The sequence below is a fragment of the Boleophthalmus pectinirostris genome, unplaced genomic scaffold (genome assembly GCF_026225935.1).
Source record: "Boleophthalmus pectinirostris isolate CB_2022bp ecotype Guang Dong unplaced genomic scaffold, ASM2622593v1 HiC_scaffold_1, whole genome shotgun sequence".
NCBI classification, from domain to species: domain Eukaryota; kingdom Metazoa; phylum Chordata; class Actinopteri; order Gobiiformes; family Gobiidae; genus Boleophthalmus; species Boleophthalmus pectinirostris.
Genome location: NW_026570970.1, coordinates 22,603,790 through 22,625,525, shown reverse-complemented (window position 1 = coordinate 22,625,525; position 21,736 = coordinate 22,603,790). Strand labels below are relative to the sequence as shown.

At 37.7% G+C, this 21,736-nt stretch overlaps 2 protein-coding genes across 3 annotated transcripts; one reads left to right on the top strand and one right to left on the bottom strand.

Annotated features, from left to right (window-relative positions):
- The first annotated feature begins 222 nt into the window (after positions 1-222).
- si:ch211-67e16.4 (uncharacterized) lies at positions 223-4,736 on the top strand. Of its 2 annotated transcripts, none has more exons than XM_055150136.1 (9): positions 223-462; positions 1,288-1,917; positions 2,198-2,403; positions 2,480-2,602; positions 2,758-2,836; positions 3,074-3,231; positions 3,313-3,387; positions 3,847-3,925; positions 4,195-4,736. In XM_055150136.1, exons 2-9 carry the CDS (start codon positions 1,299-1,301, stop codon positions 4,449-4,451), a joined length of 1,596 nt encoding a protein of 531 aa, XP_055006111.1. In that variant the 5' UTR covers positions 223-462; positions 1,288-1,298; the 3' UTR covers positions 4,452-4,736. The 2 variants fall into 2 exon arrangements, with proteins under 2 accessions (XP_055006111.1, XP_055006107.1); XM_055150132.1 differs by having other exon boundaries at positions 224-462; positions 3,029-3,231.
- Positions 4,737-7,415: 2,679 nt separating this feature from the next.
- Positions 7,416-21,015, bottom strand: fer1l6 (fer-1 like family member 6). Its single transcript, XM_055150142.1, has 46 exons — positions 20,953-21,015; positions 20,400-20,500; positions 20,054-20,150; positions 19,623-19,677; positions 19,404-19,535; positions 19,216-19,278; positions 19,048-19,126; positions 18,814-18,970; positions 18,548-18,734; positions 18,355-18,456; positions 18,183-18,273; positions 17,885-18,002; positions 17,625-17,820; positions 17,405-17,507; positions 17,072-17,300; positions 16,872-17,002; positions 16,695-16,779; positions 16,495-16,597; positions 16,010-16,129; positions 15,779-15,931; positions 15,426-15,594; positions 15,224-15,348; positions 15,015-15,149; positions 14,599-14,748; positions 14,422-14,529; positions 14,199-14,261; positions 14,019-14,117; positions 13,704-13,917; positions 13,500-13,627; positions 13,292-13,411; positions 13,168-13,213; positions 12,837-12,881; positions 12,549-12,637; positions 12,362-12,484; positions 11,702-11,836; positions 10,862-10,989; positions 10,628-10,798; positions 10,249-10,403; positions 10,013-10,149; positions 9,793-9,881; positions 9,605-9,703; positions 9,288-9,408; positions 9,095-9,215; positions 8,849-9,006; positions 8,195-8,295; positions 7,416-7,984 (listed from the first exon to the last, which is right to left on the bottom strand). The coding sequence occupies exons 1-46, from the start codon at positions 20,967-20,969 to the stop codon at positions 7,798-7,800; spliced, it is 5,535 nt and encodes a 1,844-aa protein (XP_055006117.1). The 5' UTR covers positions 20,970-21,015; the 3' UTR covers positions 7,416-7,797.
- Positions 21,016-21,736: the final 721 nt, after the last annotated feature.

The window sequence follows — 21,736 nt, the reverse complement described above, 5'->3', positions numbered from 1 at the left end:
CAAAACTACTTGTATATTGATGTAAGACTATTTTTGAGTAGAACTTTCAGCTATGATTAATTATACATCATATTTGCATTTACAGATTAAGTACTGATAAAGTGCAGAAACTGAAACAAGCAGGAGATGAGACCAGGATGAGACGAACAATTTAGATACAAGGTTAGGTTCCGAAAGCATCTGTCGTCCATCCTCTAAAGACGATCTGTGTTGACCCGGAAATACATCCACTACTGTGTTTTTGTTTTTACTGATGTGAACGGTGTAGAAAAATATTCGATCCATACCTTATCGCGCTAGAAACAGCTTTTAGAACGCTGTTTTTCGTGTTATGACTTCGTTTTTTAATTAGTTGACCCACCGTAGGATTCGGCGAGCGTTGGAGCTTTTTTTTTTTGACCAGGGCAGAGCATTTGCTTTTAACCAGGCTTCAAATTGTTGCTAGGTTCATCACGTTGCACGGTTAGTATTCAATATTGTTGTTATTTTAGTTTAATTAACACACCTTATTATTATTTATTGTCCTATTTTTAATCATATGCGACAGACTGACGGTGATCAGTGCAGTGAATCATTCAACTGGTTGCAATTTAAATTAGACTGAGCTTTGTAGTCGTTACACCTGAGGCAGTACAGCGAAATTCACCCGGGACAGTCCCAGTTTTGAGCCCTGTGTCCCCTGTCCCAGCAGATTTATCCAAAACCAGTGAGCGGTCTCAGTTTTTATACAAGAAATGTCCCAGGTGTCCCTATTTTTGACCAACCTGATCCCTGACAACAGTTAAGAGAGGCACAAACTATCATTTGTTTAGGTAAAATACGGAAAAGCTGCTTAAATGTGACAAAAACACAAAGAAAATGTGACTGTACTGACTCACATTAGTGCTGATTAGTTTCCTTAATTACGCACTCCTTTCACAATTTTATTGTTACCAACCAACCCAAACCCAGGGATGTCCCATTTTTAAATTTTTTAAAATCTGGTCACCCTAATCTAATCAGAAGTGCAAGAGAAGTAATATATTTACCCAATACAGTTAAAATGCATATAGCTTTAATGAAATACGTTGTACAAAGTTTTCATGGTACAATTGCTACACTGACATACATTTAGTAAATATGCAAGTCTGGGTCAATAATATTAAGTTATTTTTTGCTACACATACTACTAAAATGTCAATGAGTAATGGTTAGACCTAATGCGTAGTCTGGGCCTCTTACCATATTGATCTTGAATTAAGGTTTATTAATATTCCAACAAACTCATTCTATTCAAATTTGTTCCAGCCATTGGCACAATGGATGTGAGCATTGCCGTCTCGCTGATTCGGGGACAGATGGGTGCTGTGGTGGAGCGAGCGGTCAATGGAGCAGTGGAGACAGTCCTGGCTGAGATGCTCAAAGTTGTTGGTGTGAAATTTGAGGAGCTGAAATCCCAAGTAGCGGTGATGAAGAGAGACATGGAAACTTTGCAGCGAGAGAAAGTCCTCAAGGAGAAAGAGAATGATAACATAAAAGCAAAGTTGCGCTACACTGAGCTCAAATTGAAGTATTATCGACAGGGCGTAGAGGAGGAGCTACAGCAACATGTGTCTGCTGCAGCTCTGTCACACCTCTATACACCAACCGGACAGGCCACAGGACAGACCACAGGACAGGCCACAGGACAGGCCACAGGACAGGCCACAGGACAGGCCACAGGACAGAGAGCGGATTCTGAGTTTCCACAGTCAAACACAGCCCCCTCCTGCTCTGGACAGACCAGAACCAAAACCACAAGTACATCTCCTCAGACCAGTGGGCGACAGAGCGGGCGAGGGCACAGTCAATCAGATGTGTGCGGAGGCAGTTCCAGTGCATCAGGGATAATACTGTCTTTAATGAACACATCTTCTGAGTGTCTGGACAACAGTACAGGTATGCAACTGGCAGTCCAACATAAGAAAAACCTTTTAGAGATTAAATTTTCAAATGTAACTGGAAACTGAGTCATAATGGTTTTATTGCTGTAGTTAGTGAACAAAATTTTAAAAACAATACTACTATGCAAACTAGTATGGCCATATAGTCTAAGCTGCAAGGCTTATTCATTCTGCTTCATATCTATTCTCATGTAAGAAAACCTACCTAACATTTACATGAGCCTCAAAAATAACTTCAGCTAATAACAGTCTCTACCATATCTTCTGTTAAGCAGCTTTGAATCAAGATTCCTCTGTAAATAATTCAGAAGAACACAAGCTCGAATGGACCATCACTCTGCAGCCAAACACTGAAGGAGGGACCATAACAGGCATCCAAGCCCTTTCATTTGTGTCAGAACAGCAGTCGACAACAGGCTCAAGCACCTCTGAAGTTTCAGCTCATGCAGACAGTTCAACACTGCCCTGCTCCCCTCCACATGTAATATTAAATAAAATGTACCATATGCTCAATGTGTTATATTTATATGTTATATAATTGTGTCTTATTGACATAGGTGAAGCAAGAGCCACAACAGGAAGATGAGGTAATCTATATCAAAGAGGAGCCAGAGGAGGAACAAGACGTAGGTGCTATGTTTGATTGCCACTTGCTTCCAGATCGAGCACCAGAGTCAAATGTAAGATCATGATTTGAAAATGACATTGGTTTTTAGTTGGCAAATTATGCACTGGAATAATTATCTTTATTAAATTAATTCCTTTAAGTAAATCTTTTTAAATGATTCATTATATTTTTGTTGATTAACACTTTATTTTGTATTATTATTATTAGGCTACAAGAAATGGGGCAGATTGGTTAGGACCACAGACAAGTGTAAATGCAGCAGGAACCTCGTCTGGATCGGCCATCTGTGAGAATGCCTTTTAATTTCTATTGCGTATTTGAAAACTAGCCACTGCAGTCTTACCAATCCCAAGGTTGGGTAAATATAGTTAAAAACCTAGGCAAAACTATGTAGATAACGAATATTATATGATGCTATAAGAAAACCATTATTTGTTCTTTAATACTTAATGCTAAACGACTGACCTTACCCTTTTAGCTATAATGTCCCAGCTAGCTGCTTCCATGCCATCCTCTGTCTCAGCATCTTCATTCAGCACCTTCACTCAGCACCCTTGGTCGAGAAGAGCTCTCGGTTTACCTGAAGAATACAAAAAACACAGAAAGGAGCAGCAAAGGCGCAGCTGGATGAAATGTAGAGAACTGGAGAAGACTCTTCCTCAACCTCAGCTGTCTGAAGTGGTACACTATACCAAAGCCACTCGATTGTCAGTGAAGATCTAAAGCAGCAGGTTGTAACTTCTAAACACATTTGTTTTGCAGTTGCGGGAGCGTCGTGAAAAGACTAGATTAAGGGTTGCCAAATGGAGAGCAAAGAAGAAACTCCAAGAAGCAAAGGTCAGATCCAAACAAGTTCCACTTTGAAATTTCAGAGCTAAGTTCAAAACAGCACTATGTACGATTAAATAATTAGCATACAACACCAGTAAATGATCTAGATGCGCAAAACCCATATGCCATCAAAGCTGTCACTATTGTTAATTACAGTTTGCTTTTGGTTTCTATTCCAATGGTTTACATAGCCTATTGTTATTTAATCCTCTGCAGTGTCAGTGTCAGACATGTAAGCGACACTGCCTGTAACATGCGTGTAGCAGATTTCATGGTTAATACATCACTTAACAATGTAGTGGATACTGTGCAATTAAGTTTTCAATTATTCACATAGCCACAGATCTCACCAGCTCCTCACTCACTTGAAATCACCAAGTACAACTTCCCACAAAGTCACTGCATCAATTATGTACATGGAAGTGTTTTTCAGTAACCTAATGAGTGTGTTGTACCCTCTTATAGGCTCGAGGGGGCGCTGCAGGTGCATCTCAAACACCTTTACCTGGAGGAAACCAAAACCAGCAACTAGGAGCAACCTGTAGTAAGACAACAAACTTTTTTGCCCAAATAAAAATTGGTCCCCATGCTTATTTTATCCATGGAACTCAAATGCTGTGTGTTATTAATGTGGTCAGACCAGTAGATCAGCTAAAGCACATAATTACCCCAAAAAGGAAATATTTGTTATTGTCATTAAGAGAATCCAAACTCAGTTCAGTTTAGGTGTATTAGACAAAAATAATGCTTAAGAGAATTAATCGTAAATACTATTATACCTAGTAAGAACTCATATGTTGGCTGTCGTTGTAGGTTCGGTGACTGGTTCGCAGGAGCACACAGTTCATCTCCAGAACAACTTTTTCTGCAGTAACGCCACCTCAGGACAGCCCCAGCCCCCCTCACTTTCCTTTATGAGCCCCTCCTCATATTCCACAGTGTTCCCCAAAGGTCCTGGCGGAAGTTCAAACAGTGCTCAGCAAACTGTTACATCGTCTTCCTCCTCATATCCCCAGATCCAAGTAACACAGCAGAACACGCCTCTGAATGGTCCAGACATTATTGACTAATAATGACTCACTGCAGGTCACTTCTTTCACATCAGATTTACAGTTTACAAACAGTGCTATCTAATACTATCCAAACATAGTATTTTATTGTTCATTCATAATTTTACATATGTTGCTTGCATCATGAACATGTACGACATACACTGCCTTGCAAAAGTATTAGCCACATTTCAGGCTTCAAACATAAAGATATAAAATTGGAATGTTTTGTGAAGATTCAACGCCAAGTGGGACGTGAAGTGGAATGAAATTTATATGATATTTTAATCTTTTTTTTTTTTTTTTTTTAACAAATAAAAAAACTGAAAAGAAGGGCACCCCCTTTTCTAAGTGCAGCCAACTGACTGCGTCAATTCACTGATGATTTCTGAATGATCCAACGTCGACTAGAGCCCGACCGATATTATCGGCCAATATGAGCACCTGGAGACATATCGGCTATCGGCCGATATGCTTGCTGATATGGGCCGATATTTCACGTGGGCATGTTATACCTCGTTATAAAGCTTAGACTCTCTACATTATGTTCATTTAATCCAATTTACAGACAGATAATGTCCTAATATGTGGCTCCGCATCAGTATTTATCTGCGGTGTAATTTGTCTGTGTCCGTACTGTCCCTGAACACACCACCAGAGTCACTTCACTCACGTGTGTTTTGTTTACACCCGCAGCGGTGTGCAACACTGAGATTATATTCTTTTTATGGACAATCGATTTGAGTCTGGATTAAAAGGACTTTTATTAGTGCAGACTTTTGACGTGGGAGGAGCCTGTGTGAGCGGTGAGTGTTGGAAATACATCGACTTTGAAGCTAGTTTAGGTTTTGTTAGCGATTAGCTGCTGTAGCTCTCACACATAAACAGGTTGTTTTCTATTGGTCTATTGTAAAGTGACTATATTGGCCGTATATTTGTTACTGGACCTGCATTGATATGTAAATTAGCTGTGAATAGACGTGTGAATGATCCACATTTATGCATATAATTAATTACCGCGGTGCGCAGCATTTACGGCTAAAGGCTAATAGCGGTAGTTTACTAGCTAGGAGTTATGGGTCGGTCGCGATCGAAGCGGCTCTTAGAGCGAACAACGGGAGCCTGCTTCTTATTGGGAGCCGTGTTTTCTCTTTTTCCCACTTTTTTCTCTTCATGCCGCATGTAGACCTGTAGTTTGACAGCAGCAGGGGCTGAAAACGAAACTTTCAGAAATCTGCGTGTGCATAGGATAAAAAAAAAAGTGCATATTAGGCTGCAGTTCAGCATAAAATGAATAAACCAGAACTAATCTTGGGCTCGAATGAAGGAGAGAGATAGAAACCGAGTCCCGACACTCAGTCCTGGTTCAGCTCTGGTTTAGTCCTGTTTTACACATGGCTTAAATCTGTTTTAGTCCTTTTTCAGTCCTGGTTCAGTTCTGGTTTAGCCCTGCTTGCAACAAAACAATCTCAAGAGTCGCTTGGGAGCCGAAAGAGCCAGCTGCTTTAGTGAGCCGAGCCAAAAGAGCCGGTTCTCCAAAAAAAACAAAAAAAAAAAACTGGAATACCCATCACTAGTAGCTAGAATGTGATGCAAAAATGCCATTAGGCCAATCTACTGTATGTAAATATGATGTAAAGAGTCAAAATAACAATAAATGTTGCCTAAATAAACCCAATTTAGAATCCACTAGAGCCAAACCTAAGTTTTTTAATCAATTCAAGATTTACAGTCAATTTTTACATCACTAAATATATCGGCGTTTATATCGGCTATCGGCAGCTCCAACTCCCATTTTATCGGTTTCATATCAGCCACAACAAAATCCATATCGGTCGGGCTCTAATGTCGACCTAAATGTCTGATAATGATAAATAGAGTCTGCCTGTGTATAATCACTCTCAGTATAAATGCACCTGCTCTGTGATGGTCTCACAGCTCTGTTAACAGAATATTGAGGAACAAACAGCATAATGAAGACTAAGGAACACACCAGGCAGGTCTGGGATAAAGTTGTGGAGAAGTTTAAAGCAGGATTAAGATATAAAAAGATTTCACAAGCTTTAAACATCTTGCGGAGCAGTGTTTGATTAATTATACTGAAATGGAGAGAATACCTACCAGGACTCAGCCCTCTAAACTTTCAGCTCAGATAAGAAGAGCACTGACCCGAGATGGGCCAAGAGGCCCATGATCACTCTGGGTGAACTGCAGAGATCCACAGCTAAGGTGGGGGAATCTGTCCATAGAACAGCTGTTAGTTGCACACGGCACAAATCCGGCCTTTATGGAAGAGTGGCAAGAAGAAAGCCCATTTCTCAAAGAAAACCATAAAAAGTCCCATTTGAAGTTTGCCACAAGCCACCTGGGAGACACAAGAAATATTTGGAAGAAGGTGCTCTGGTCAAATGAGACCAAAATTTAACTTTTTGGCTAAATGCAGAACATTATGTTTGGCATAAAAGTAACACTGCACATCATCCTGAACACACCATCCCTACTGTCAAACATGGTGGTGGCAGCATCATGGTTTGGGGCCGCTTTTCTTTAGCAGGGACAGAAGACAGAATTGATAGGAAGATGGATGGAACCAAATACAGGGCAATTTTGGAAGGAAATCTGTTTGTCTGCAGAAGACCTGAGACTGAGACGGAGGTTTACTTTCTAACAAGACAATGATCCTAAACATAAAGCAAAATCTACAGTGGAATGGTTCAAAACTAAACATAACCATGTGTTAGAATGGCCAAGTCAAAGTCCAGACCTGAATCCAATTGAGAATCTGTGGAAAGATCTGAAAACGCACACCCTACTTTTCAGTTTTTTATTTGTAAAAGAAAAAAGTTTTAAATATCAAATACATTTTGTTCCACTTTTTGATTGTGTCCCATTTGGTGTTGATTCTTCACAAAAAAAAGCAAATTTTAAATCTTTATAATTAAAGCCTAAAATGTGGCAAAAGCTCAAAAAGTTCAAGGGGGGCTAACATGTTCGCAAGGCACTGTACATGTACATGATACAAGCAACATTATCCATCATAAAAATTGAATGCACAAACTTTTTTTTTTATTACAGACCTTTTAACAATATAGCGTGTTGTCACTTAAAACAAATGGATGTGCACACTGATTACATATTTACAAATATCTTTTGGATATATGTATCACAATTGACAAATATTGCTTTTTGTTGATTAATAATGTATTTACTTAATAATTTTGTGCTGTTGTTTTTTTTAATATATTTTACATGTTAAGCACGATGATGAGTTGTCACTATTTATGAGTTAATACATTAAATCCACCGACTGTCTAAATCCACTGCACCACAATGTAGAGTAGAATCACCAACAACTTTAGATGTCATCTTATTTTTTTCCTGATACTATCTTTGCAGAAATAGCTCCTGGTAGTGTGTAGAATAGAAGTGCCAAGAACAGTGCTGTGATCAGGATCAGCAGTCCGAGGATGATGTACTTCTTGTAACGGTTCCACACCAAATAGAAGAAGCACTTGAATGGATTGACAAACCATGAAAAAGACGTATCTGGACGACTGCAGAAAAGAACACTCTAATTAATTTTCCAAAAAAAATTATGAAATATTCCAACAGTATTTGGTCATTTAGTTTTGTTAAATGACCTAACTTGAAGATAGTCTTAACTACCTTAGTCTTACAGACTAGATTTCTACAGGAGGAACTGAATTGTAAATGCAAATTTTTTAATCAAATAAACCCCCAGGAAAATGGAATTGCATTCTTACTTTGGTTTGGGTAAGGGCTCGGGTTCATTGCGGGCTTTACCAACTGGGTTTTTCGTGGCCTCCTCTGCTGTCAAAAGATGAAATTCAGCTTCCACTTTTCCCTTTTGAAATCAGAGTATTGATCAGCATAAATTACGACACCCAGCCTTTACAACCACATTACAAGTAGATATTTTTAAATATCTAAAAATGTATTTTTACAGAAAATTTGATGTTGTGAAATGGTTGTTGTTGTCTTCAATGTTATGTGGAGTCCAAGACAAATTTCCCTTAGGAATACTTAAAGTTTGTCCTATTCAATTTTATTATTCAAACATTTTTTATTATTATTATTTTTTTAAATGATAGCTCGTATCAGCCTTTGCTACCATTATAGGTTCAACTAGCATTTCTTTCTTGGTCACATTGACACTGGCCACTGCAGATTACAATTAAAATGCAGTTTTTGAGATGCTCAGACCCAGTTGTATAGTAAGGCAACGTGTCTTGTCAGGAAAAAGAGTTTGCTTTTTTTCTTTGATTCACTTTTCCCTTGATCTTGAGGTTTATCCCCAACTACATTGCACTGGAGGTTTCTTTACCTAGCAATCACAATCACATCTCTGTGATCATCATATCATGCCTGATTAGTGTATATGATAGATCTTGTCATACTGTCAGTTCTCCACTATTGGAAAAGGGCCACCATCCTCTGGCCCTCTTCTGCTGAAAGATGGAAATATTCTCCATTCCAGCTGTTAAGAAGTCTCCTTTGCACAGCTTAGAGGACTTTGCTCCAGGAGGAAACTTGTGAAGGTCCAACTCCAATGTCCCTGAATGAGCATTAACTCATAAGTAAAGTAACCAAATACAAAGACATAGACCAAACATAACCAAAGGCAAAAATAGATATTAACTCACCGATAAAATCATCTGATGAAAGTGTTTCAAAATCCCAAACTTGAAGGATCAGAATGGCAGGAAATTTCTTTTCTGCTTTATCCAAAGAAAAAATGTGCTCTTTTTGCTGCACAACTATCATCTGATATAACAAAATCGTCAAGTAAATACAATATAATTATATAGCTCTACATTATAATGTTTTTTGAAGTACCTTCTCAGCAGGGAGATAGTTAAAAGGAAAAACAAAACGCCAGTTGAAATTCCCCTCTCCAGTGAGAGAGTTGTAGTGAACATCTGTCTCTTGTCGGTCATTCTCTAAACCTTTTAACCAACTGATAAAAAGATTTAATGAAGTAAAATTTAGCACAGTTTTAAAACAATACAAGCAAGAGTGTAGTTTTGATTATACTCGTTAGGATTAAGTAATGGAAGAAGAAAAAAGTCGAATCCAGTGTGCAATCTATATGTCTCTTCTTAAAGAGGAAGAATAGTAAGCAATACAATTTATGATACAATATCACTCTTCACCCTTTTACATAGATGTCACTGGAGCTTTGACCAGTGATTATGTTGGTGTCTTCGAGAACCACATCATCAGTGTTCCAAATGATAATCCTCAGCTCATACCTGCTCAGTTAAAATACATAATTTAAGAAACGTTAAAATATAAAACTTAAAAGTACTGCATGCAGTTTTCATAAAGGTAATTCACTCACGGTTTGGGTTTTCGGGGGCTGATGTCAACAGAAGGTCCAGGACACGGCATGTCCATTGGAAACATGTCCACCCACATCTTTAGCTGACCCTAAAAAAAAAAGATCACCAAATAAAGACTAAATTAAACAAAACATTCATCCCAAAGGTTTTATGAGCAATTGCCAGAAAATTACTATGGTGACCAGTGGGGTTTACTATACACCTTTTTGAGTTTTATACCTGGTCCATGCCGGGACGACTTTTGTGGTACAGTGTTCTAGATTCAATGTGTTCAGGAACCAAGCTATAACCCATAATGTCTGACCACTGATTGAGGACTTTAAGAGATAGATTCTCATAGCATTCTTTTGGCTCTTCTGTGCAACAGAAAATAATCCCTCATTAGACAAAATACATTCTTCAGTAAAATAAATGTACTGTTGAAATGTAAAAAAAAAAAAAAAAAGTTTATTTACCGTCATGCATGGAAACCGTATTTCCAGTAAAAACTTTTTCTCCAATAGAGATGCGTCCAGGTGCAAAATTTGGACCATGTAAACCATTTTCTCTGCACAGTTTAGACAAGATCTCTGAGGGTTTGAGGCAGTCTCTCCAGGCATTATATCCCTCTCTGTCCAAAGAAAGAAAAATATAACAAACGTTCAGTACCCTACTAGTTTTGTTTTATCTAGTTTTACTAAAATATATATATATAAACTATTTACTGGAATTGCAGAAATAATGTTATGTTTTTGGTATGTTTTTTTATTCTACAAAAAACACATTTTAAAGTTTAGCATAATTAATTCAATAAAATTGGGTCCCAAAGCAGAATTGGCAGTGAAGCGTACACACTCGCTATACTCAGTGGGGAGTCCGCAGGTGGCCCGGTGGCGGCTATAAAACCTGTTCTCCAGATCAATGAGGGTCTCTCCCATCAGGTCGTCTCCGCCCACCAGGTCAAAGTCATAGATGAGTACAGTCAGCAGCGACTCCTGGGGGAACTTGGCCTGAATCTCAAATGACCTGGGCAAAAAACATACCTTACCTATTAATCTGAAGACAGTGCTACAAATGAGTTGACAGTACCTTCCGAAAATGGGGTTGAGTTGTTTGGGGATGTAGTTGTCTCTGTCTTTGATTTCATTTTTGCCGATGCGAAGAACAATGTAGGGGTCTGCTCCACCGTCCGGGTCAGCGGGTTGCAGATTGGTGGCCTAAATAGAGAGAGGTCATATCTACACAAGTATGGAGCTCAACAGTGACCAGCCACCCCCAGTACTAGAAGTAAATTTCTCATAAATTTTTCCCATAGACTTTATATTAAAAGTTTGAAAGCTTACTCAGGCATAATCAGTTGTGTGGTGACTAATGAGCATAAAACCTATAATTTTATTTAAAATCTGCTTCTGAAATTATATAAACTGTACAGTTATTAAAGTATTTCACAGAATTTAGCATTTTAAATGTGCTTTGTGGATTTACCACATTTGCAGTATGGATATTAGTTACCACGTACCTGGTTAGCCTCCGACATGTATTTGAACTCTTAATATTTGAAAATAATGGAAAATGTACTTGTGGAACTGGTGCGGGCAGTCAGTGTAGAGCTTCATATAACTATGAGAGCATTAATGTAAGATAGAATACCATGTTACTCATTTGTAATTTCTAAGACGATAATAGATTTTTTTTTTTACCCGTTGCCCATTGTGGGAAAAAAAAAAAAAAAAAATATATATATATATATATATATATATATATATATATATATATATATATATATATATATATATATATATATATATATATATATATTAATTCTTTAATGCAATGTATTTTTGTAAGCTGCTAGTTTGCTTGTAACTATATATCTGCGCGGATAATTTGCTAGTTTAGTTAAAGAATGTAGTAGTAGACTAGACTCACAGAAACAATATAGACCCGAATAAGGACTTGGACTGAATGGTTTTGAGGGATTCCGCGATTGACTCTGAAAAAGTCAGCATCATCCTGGAAATCCTCATCCTCGTCATCAGGCACTTTATAGAGGCAAAATCGGCCCTGTGAACAAGACGTATTAAGAAAGTGAAAAAACAGTATTAACAATCTCACAAAAAGTGTGTCAAATCAGTCGTCCAGGTAAAAGAAAAGGATAATTTTTTTTTTTTTTGAGAATCCTTCCTTGAACAGAAATGGAGGACTCAAACATCATTTGTCTCCTATTTACAACCCTATCCTCAAACCTAAAGATGGGATAGTCAGGTCAGGCCCAGAGGTGTGAAAGCACTCGTTCTGGCCCTTAATAATTATGCTAATATGACCCCACACTCAGTGCAAGCTCAAGCAGGTGTGTTAGTTTCAGAGTAGTTTCAGTGTAGTTAGCTCTCCCTTCAGGCAGATATAAGGCAGTGTCCACCAGCATTTTGACCAAAACTGAAGAAGCAGCTTGGATGAGCTGCAAAACGCTTTCAACCAAAATAAACTTTTGTCCAGTTGATAAATTGAATTTCTCCTTTTGCCAATCTCACAGGAATATAGGCTATCCTTTAATACTGGACTGAATTGTATTAAATAGTGTAGACTTGCCTTAAATTTACCAACAAATCTTTCATCATCATCTTCTTTGTTAGCTTTCCCTCTGTACAACTCAAATGTGTCAACCCAGTCATTAAATTGGGCAAACTCTGACTCCAGCTCCTTTGTGTAAAGCTGTAAAAGACAAAGAGTTTAATAAAAGTTTTTTAAAAATAGTTTGTGTATTTTAAAAAATTACCTTAAGTGTAGCAATCTTGCAGTTAATTGGGGATGGAAACAGAGTGTCTTTGGCTTTACTTTTCTTTTTGTCTCCATCAATATGGCCAACTAACAAAAACACATTAGGAACTATTATGAATATCATTTAAAAGATCAATAATATAGATACAAGGCACGGTGTATATTAATGGTAATCCACACAAAACATGCAGTCAAGTGACAAGAGGGGCACCCAGGATGCCAAAATCAGGTTAACAAAAACAACAACAACACACTGCCCAGTTAAACACCAGCACTAAGTCCTTACCAAGTGAGCCTATTCCTTCACTGAGCAAGGACTGGTACGCAGAAGCTGCAATAAACAATAGTGTGTGTTGGGATGTACTTGTACATATAATGCATTTTATTTACACAACTTGGCAAGAACTTGGTGTTTTATCTGATTTGTCTTGTAACTGTTAGTTATTCCATTCTGAATGTCAATGGCAAGTCTTATACATAATACAATAAATAAATAAATAAATAAATAAATAAACAAATAAATAAATAAATAAATAATGGTAACATGACATATTTGGCCACAATTTCAATAAAAATGGGAAGGTGTTAATTATTTTTTAGAAATGATAGTAACCTACTTTTTGCAAATAAAGGTGTCAGAGTGGTACCATCATTCTGTTTAGCCTGTAAAGCAGAGATTAGAGAAGAATTTTAAAGACTGCAAAGTAAATATGCAAAAGCTAACAGGTAGTGATCGCCTACCAGTTTTTCAACAGAGGCGTAGTATTTGGACCACCAGTCAATGACACACTCTGCGGATTCATCAGCGATAGTCCTTCGCCTGTGCCGAGTGGAACGAACACGTCTGCTTGATTTAGGACCCTTAATAATAACAATGATCATTTTAACTTAATAATTTGACTCATAGAAACCACTTAAGTCATATAATTTTACTGGAAATAAGGTTCACCCTTTCCTTCTGAAGTTCAGGGGGTTTAGATGATTGATCTTCTGGTGAGTGACCATCTTCTACTAAAATTTCACAGTGGGGTCTTGGGGTGTCAACAGCAACACTTTCCTCTGCTTGTCTGCTCTGATCTAAAGTAAATAAATGAACAGCATCCAGTGGTGGTTTTAAAATCTATATTCAGATTATATAAGACGAATTTCTCACCTTCAGAGGCTAGTATAGTAATAGTTGTTGAAAATTTGGTAGTTGTGGGTGTTTTGGGAGCAATCAGTGCAGAGGTGACTGGTGGTGGCACATACGTATAAGCTTTTAAATTGCTAACAATGTGATTTCCAACCAGTGTACTGCGACCAAATGCCCGCCAGTCTACAACAGTGATAGTCAAATTGGGGTGGATGCGTTCATTCTCTGGTAACTCCTGCAAAAGAAATGAAAACATGCTGATACAGTTTGGATGTGTAATTAACAACTTCATTTGTGCTTAATTTAACTTAATTTAATATGTTATGTTGTGCATACTAGTTCAATGACATCAAGCTGTGTAGGGAAATTTGGGTTTGACTTGTATTTTGGAATGACGGAAGATCGCAGAGATTTGTTGGCACACTCTATGAAGACCTAAAGAAACAAAAGGCAAGTTAGAGATTTACTTACTTGTACAGATATACTACAAAATTAAAATACAGTTTCTTTATTTACCTGTGGCCGGTCCACTGACAGCAGCTGAACTTTTTTCAATTGTCTCAGACCCCAAAACAAAACCTGCCGATTAACATTTATATAAAAGTAAGTTTTTGATTACAGTAATGACTGGAGTTTGGTTTGTAGTATAAATGGAAACCACATAGTAATACTGAGAATAGTTTTTGATGCCACATTAAGGTAAAGTACATTACAACAGAAGTCATATAAAAACTCAAACCTCCAGCCTGTAAGTGCTGAGGACTGGACGGATGTTTCGAGGAACCACAAGAAACCCTGCTTCATTTGCTTCTAATTGTGGAAGGTTCCAACGTTTGACTTCTTGAATCTGCAGACATTATTACGACAGTTAATTTTATTCACATTGCAACATTTCAAAAACATCAGTGAATGTTACCTCCATAAGTTCAAAAGCCGCCAGCACATCTCCACCACTCAGGTTGCCACAGTGCAGTGGGAAATACTGGAGGGCTGGTGGAGTGTAATCAACAGAAGCCAGTTGGACAGTTGGTACCACCACTGTAGACCCTAGGTATTCAGGTTTACCCTAAATCACACAATAATATATCATAATAAAAGTTATATTTACAGTTCCATAGACTTCAAGATTATGTCCCGGACTGTAATGTTTATCATTACTGTTGAAAATATGCAAAACAATTTCAGAAATAAAAGCGGACAAATGAATTAACATCAATCAAAACATATTTCAAACAACACATGAAGAAAAGAAAATAAGTCTGTTACAATTATATTTAGTCGTACACCGCAGAAACTACAATGTAAATATTGAAAGTGTGAGTCAAACCGTACCAGTGCGTCATCGTCATACACCTCAATAACAATGCGTGGTGGCTCCTTCTCGATGTATTGCAGGTTTCCCCCCAACACGATCTGGTTCATTTGTAAACACTGGTCCCACGATGGACTGAGAGTTTGCTGAACTATCTGCAACAAAACAGAAATATGAGCTCAACCAGAAATGTAGCCATGCTTCCTTTTGTGATGAGTGTGGGGCTTACATTAGTGTTGTGGCTGTGTGAAATGAAGGTGACTCGAGCAAAAGGGTCGGATAAACCGGAGTTGTCTGCAGCTATCAAACCTCTGGCCTGGTACATGTGACACCTAAGCTGGAACTGATGCTGCTCTAAAGACACAAAATGACATGTTTGTGGTGCAGAAATCAGTAGTCAGTAGTTGTAATCAGAGTTGCTTAGGTCTCACCTGTGACGTGCAGATACAAAGGTGGGTTGTTTGGGTCCGCAGCTTCTGTTGCACTAAAGCCTGGAGGCAGGTTGTCTAGCATACTCCAGGCATCAGAGAAGGCCCCAAACCAAAGGTAAACATCTATCTTAGCCTGAACTGACAAGGTTAGGCCTCTCTTCGATGAGGTCTACAGAGATGGAGGCAACAGATAAGTGAGATAACATGTTTAAATCACATTTTGGACAACACTGAAAAATGTCTGATGAAGCCACATCTGTGAAGGCTGTAACAGGAAACTTCACTCAGACTGAGCGTTTGGAGACTACACTTTTGAATTTCCATTGATGCACATGTACAAACTCAGTGATTACCTTCATGAACAGCGTTTGTATTTTTCCACAGTTTATGCCACAGGTTTCTATACTGCTGGAGTACAGAATGTCTCTAGCTTTAACACGAGCATACGCAATGCGTTTATTGTTGGTCAGTAACCAGATGAACAGATCTGGGACTGTGTGCTGCGGCTGCAGAATGCAAAAGAATAACCAGGTTTAAAATATCTTCCTTTTCATAAGTCAGAAGATGAATGATGTGATCTGTACCTCTTCTACAAGGAATCGCAGTTTCTTGGTAAGTTTTCTGGCCTCCCTTAGGACATCTTTGACAGTGTCATTCTTTCTTAACCTCAAGGAAAGAGACATTGCTTCATCGACCATACTTTGCTGCAAATGAGAAGATTTGGTGTTGGTGATATTTCTTGTAGACTGACACTTATCAGGCATAACATTTGACCACACAATCAACTGATGTGTAATCAGGCATAGTTCACACAGCTCTCCAATTTTCTTGAAACACTTAATAATTACAGCAAAGAGGTTTAAATTAATTATACCTCTACACCTTTCATCGAAAATGGTCAAACTCTTGAATTATTTGACAAGCTTAGTATTTTTTTTACCACATTGGTTTTGATGACAAATTGGATTTATCTGTACTGGATCCTGTCAGATGTAATTTCATGCCTGCATGGCCAGTGAACTGAATCCATGAATTTTCTGATTAGATGTGATTTTTGAAAATATCTCACCAGTTCTTGCTTGCACATGGTGAGGCGCTTCTTGTCCAGTAATGTCAGATAGTCTGACTTCACTTCAGCTCTAACCATGGCATCGGCTGTAGTTATGAACTCTCTACAAAAATATATTGCCATTACAAAAAGTGAATTTTGTGCATTTTTATGTCCTAATTAAGATATTTCATATCAAGGAGAACAACAAAAAATAATACTTGGCATCTGTGCAAAACTCTACAAGGACTAGTCTGAGTTGAGGAATTACTCCAGGATCACACTTCCGGTGTGCACTCAGTAACAGTGTCCAAGCTCTCCTCCTTAAGACAAGATATAATAATTGATTAGTTAGACGATAAATCGGCAATGATGCCAAACCAACAATATAATGTAATCTCCACTCACAAATTGGTTGGCTATATTTTCCAGCATGTTGGAGATATAAAGTCGGTAGGTCCTCCCCTCCCACTGACTGATCAGATTGATGCATGGCTTTTGTTTCTCCAGAGGCAGATACATATAGTGCCTGAGAAATATACTGTTATATAAAACAATCAACAAAATACACTCAATTTATGTGTGAAATGGTGGAAACCTGTTGCCTTCAACTAAGTGTGTTTTTTCTGGAGTAGTGGAAGGCTTGGATGACCTTGAAAGGTCAGGGGGCTCTGTTGAGAGGAGAGAGGTTTGCGAGCTGCTGGGAGAAACACTGAAAAGGTCTGTTCCATCTGGGAAATCCAGAGCTTTTCTCCTGTGGCTCAGAACAGAACTGGGTGCAGGAATAGCTGAAGGCAATGCTGGATCAAATATATTGCCGTAATTGCCTAATGAATAGTGTCAATATAAAAGACATAACCCTTTAATAAAAACAAACACAACGTTGCACCAAGAGAAAATTCGATTACTCAAATAAGAATAATGTTCTTACCCAGAGAGAACTCAAAGCTGATTGGTTTGTCTCCAATTTTTCTGTCAATCATAGAGGCCTCAAACAAGGCTCCAAAAAGAAAAAAGTTCTCATTTTCTTCACCCTAAAGACATACAGGTATAAGAATCCTGAAATGTGACTAGTCTTGTTGTTTCCTGAGGACTTAGCACATCTGCTCTGCAGTGTTTACATTTTGAAATAAACCCTATTCATGTTGCACCTTAGAAAGAGGTTCCACAGGGAGAACCTCCGCCTTGCCTTCCTCAGCAGTGCCCCCAGTGGCGGCTGCTGGTGGTCCATCTTTGCCTGGTGCTGTCTTTTCATTCTTGATGTCCTTAATGGTTTTGATTCTGCTCTGCTTTGACTCTGAACCCCCAGATAGGATTTCAACAACTAGTTCAATGTAGATACGTCCCCTAAAACAAATAATTGTACATTTATCCATGGGTATAATCCAGGGATTTTAAATGTATTATTCACCTAAATGAAACTCCTTCTCCAATGCCCTCATTGAGTTCCACAGTGTCATCTCCCAGTGTTTGGGTCCTGGAAGAGCCGTACAGGTTGATCCAAGCAGGACCAAATGTTGGTAGAAAACCTTAGGAACATAGAAAAAGTATGATGTTGCCAGATCCTCTTTTACCAACATATAAACTGTATTTTTTTGGATTGTCAAAAATAGTATTTCAGAAGTTAAGGATGAAAGTAGTTTATCATTTGCAAACTAGAATAATTAAATTTTTGTATTTATATAGTCTTAGAATCAGTCTGCTCTTACCCCGGTCTCCATCCTGTTCATTGGAGATACGCCGGAGATCAAAGTAATGAGTACCTATTGCTACATCATTCACACTTCCTTCATCCCAAACCTAAAATTGTAAAATTGTATAACTAAAAGAACCAAATTTAATAAAATGACAAATGTTGATCCTTCAAAACTACATTCAGACCTGAATCTTCATTCTCTGACACAAAGGTGGAAACATCTCTGTGAAAACGACCTGCTCATTCCAAACAGGATCCGCTGAGGACCGCTGAGTGGATGTACGACCCTGAATTCAAGCATTATAAGACACATACTGTAGATTTGAATAAAAACATATGGCAATGATAAAAATAAAACAGCACAGAAAAGTGACTGACCACTTGTTTGAAGAAGCGAACCTCCACATAAGGGTCAATGAGCGTTGTGCGGTCTCCAATTAAGGCTTTGGTGACATTAGCCATGATGGTGGAGCTGTTTCGAGGCAGACCTTCAGCTTTATAAATCCTCACAGAGAACTGGGCCCAAGGACGCTCAGATGGAAATCCTTCAGGTAAGAGCAGATTCCTGGAGCAAAAATACAACCAACAGATCACAATAATTGACAACATTCTTTATGCTATTCACATAAGTGTATTTAAACTACTTGTCTATCTGTTCTTCTGCACTGCTGGTTTTGCTGACTTGCTCAATGGAATCTCCTTTTTCTGAGACGCTGATGTCACATTTCAGAAATCCTTTCACTCCAGTGTTTTTGTCTCTTGGATCTGTAAGTTGTGCCCATTTGTTGTTAAAGTGATGGCCTGAATAACAGAAAGAAAAGAGGGAAAACCACAGTCACATTTTTATTCATCATCACAAATGGAAAATAATCAGTTACCTGGCTGTTTGTAAACAGTCCAGACATCAAGTTTAAAAGAGCCAATGAAGAAACTACGCAGCATCTTGGAGTGAATGACCTAAACACAATGTAGATACAATTCATATTTAGGGACATAAAATAAAACAACATAATTATGTATCAACTTTTTAAAAATTTAGTATTTACAGACAGCTTGATGACTTTATCAAGGAAGACTTCTTTGTGGGCAAAAATATCAAAAACAAAATACTAATAAGAGAGAAAACACAGTTAGTAAAGGCTATATATATATATATATATATATATATATATATATATATATATATATATATATATATATATATATATATAATATACATGATAATACTTCATACTTCATTGTAAAAAGGAGCATTGGTGCTTTCTTTCACTGATGTCTGCTTCTTCTCATCTCCAATTTCTATCACAACACAGGGGTCAATGTTATCCCCGACCAGTTGACGTGCCTCTGTGATGTTAATGGTAATCTATGGGAAAATGAAAGCCACTCAATTCTCAACCAAGCTTCAATACATGGCTGAAAAATCAAACAGTTATGTTGAGTGAACACTTACCCTGAAGTTTTGGGATTTCCCTTCACTGTCCTGAATATGGGTATTAAGTTTGGACCTGTATAGTCAGTGGTTAAGCAAATAAACATTAAATGTTCTGAGCAGAATTCAAACCCCTTTCTTCTGTGTGCAAGCCTTATGTTTTATCAGTTACACCATCAGAGCTAAGAGAATATCTGCCACTGACATGTCACAAAGTAGTGACCTGCACAATGGAACAATGCTGATTTGTTCAAAAGTTAATATGTGAAAGAGGTGGAGAGGCAATTTTAAGATGACTTGAAACAAGTCAAAGGTTTGGCAAAGAGGGACAAAAATACAAAAGATAATAGTGATTGTCACTCAAAAGCCACTCAATTTTACAGTGACCCAAAGAAATGAAGAGATCAGTTTTTGTCTAAAATTTTAGGAGTAAAAATTAAAAAATGTTATGCCTTTTATAGTCAGGTCTCTCCCTTCTATGGACAAAACGCTGATTCTCATGGTCATCTTCCTCCTGACATTCATCTGAGTGACTCTCTGCTTCGGCCTCTGGAAAAAAAAAAATCTGAATTAAATGATATTGCCAAGCCATTATTATGCTCATGTGTACAGTGTCATTAAATCTTTATGACAAGACATCTGTAACTCCAGTGGTTTTCTATATTGTCTGTAACAACCTCAATTACACAATAATTATGACTGCATATCACCTCACATGTACAAGTGACTGTTTGACAAGGGTTTGTCTAAACCACACAGGAGGTAGGCCAGTGAGAGTGTTTATTTTACGGATCTTACCCAAAGCTCCCTTGTTTGCTAGGATCAGGTCTGCCTTGGTTTTCTTTTTCTTTAACTTCCTCTTGTTCTTCATTTTCAGACCAAAGAGGTTCTTGGCTATTCTGTTAATTCAAAAACGCCAGGTTAAAGATGTGTAAAATGTCCTACTATCTATATTGTTGAAGATAAGAAAAAAACAAGGAGGAAAACAAATAGAAATGATTAGTAAAAAACTAGAATAAAACAAAGACAAAAAAATCTATGGCGCAACCAAGCTGCTGTTGTACCCATGAGAGAAAGGTGGTTGTTGACAAGTGCTCAACGTATATTATATAATCATTTATTTATTTCTATAAAATGAAAATACATTAGAATATTAAAATACAAATTACTTGACAATACAATACAAAATACAGTGTAAGATGTGTGAGAAGAAAGATAGGAAAATAGTAGAAAGAAAGAATAGAAATAAAATACATTTCATAAAAAAACTTTAGATAAAGTGTATTTTAAGGAGAGACAGGATTTACAGAGAAAACATGAAAAAAATAAAATAGAAAAAACAATGGTTTACTTGAATGTTGGTTCCATTGCAGTTGACAAGAGGCAAAATCAAATCCTACAGCTTCAACCGTTTGTTCTTCCAAGCTAGACTGAATGACAGCACTTCTGCAGTTGCTTAGATATGAGGCAAGGCTAGAGGAGGAGGATGGCTCATTGGTTTTCTATGTAAACAATTAAGTAGTCTCCCTTGAAATTGTTAACGAGCCACTTAAAAAGACATATAGTTAATGTAATACTATACATGCAAACAACCAAGATTTAACAAAACTGTACAGTGGCATCACATTCTCACATCACATTAACATTCCTGAGAGGCTAATAAAATGTAATGCAGACTGGGAGCAGCTAAAATTAATATAGTTGCATGTAAACATGCAACATTATTGGAGCATGGCCCCATCACATACTAAAATCTGAAAACCAAATTGTCAGTTTAATCTTCAAAGTGATAACTATTCTGGGAAGAGTGAAGCCCTTGTATGTATGACTGTGATCACATGAGCAGGATGTGAGAGAGGCAGAGTTAACAAACCCACCTCTGGTAAACAACAGTTGGATTTAGTCTCTGAGAGGAGCCTGTCACGGAGATCACACGCACTGTTACAGCTGCAGTTTTACAGGAACCTAGTGTTCAACTCAAGCCACTGTAAAACAAATACAAAAAGTTACAGTTACAACAAAACCATGTTATAATTATAATACTTGTAATACATAAAAGAAATACTTACTTTTTGGTAACAGAGGTTTATGGCCATGAATACACTCAAATACAATATTGCAATACAATTTTATAA

Excerpts from the sequence above, each read along its gene's own strand:
- fer1l6 (XM_055150142.1), bottom strand. Across the intron at positions 16,780-16,871 it reads CAACCAATTTGTGAGTGGAG|TGTTACTGAGTGCACACCGG; the intron begins ATTACATTATAT and ends GAGCTTGGACAC. Across the intron at positions 9,007-9,094 it reads TTCATCAGATGATTTTATCG|GGACATTGGAGTTGGACCTT; the intron begins GTGAGTTAATAT and ends ATGCTCATTCAG.
- si:ch211-67e16.4 (XM_055150132.1), top strand. The coding sequence starts at position 1,299 with ATGGATGTGAGCATTGCCGTCTCGCTGATTCGGGGACAGATGGGTGCT. Across the intron at positions 3,232-3,312 it reads AACCTCAGCTGTCTGAAGTG|TTGCGGGAGCGTCGTGAAAA; the intron begins GTACACTATACC and ends TTTGTTTTGCAG. Across the intron at positions 3,926-4,194 it reads GCAACTAGGAGCAACCTGTA|GTTCGGTGACTGGTTCGCAG; the intron begins GTAAGACAACAA and ends CTGTCGTTGTAG.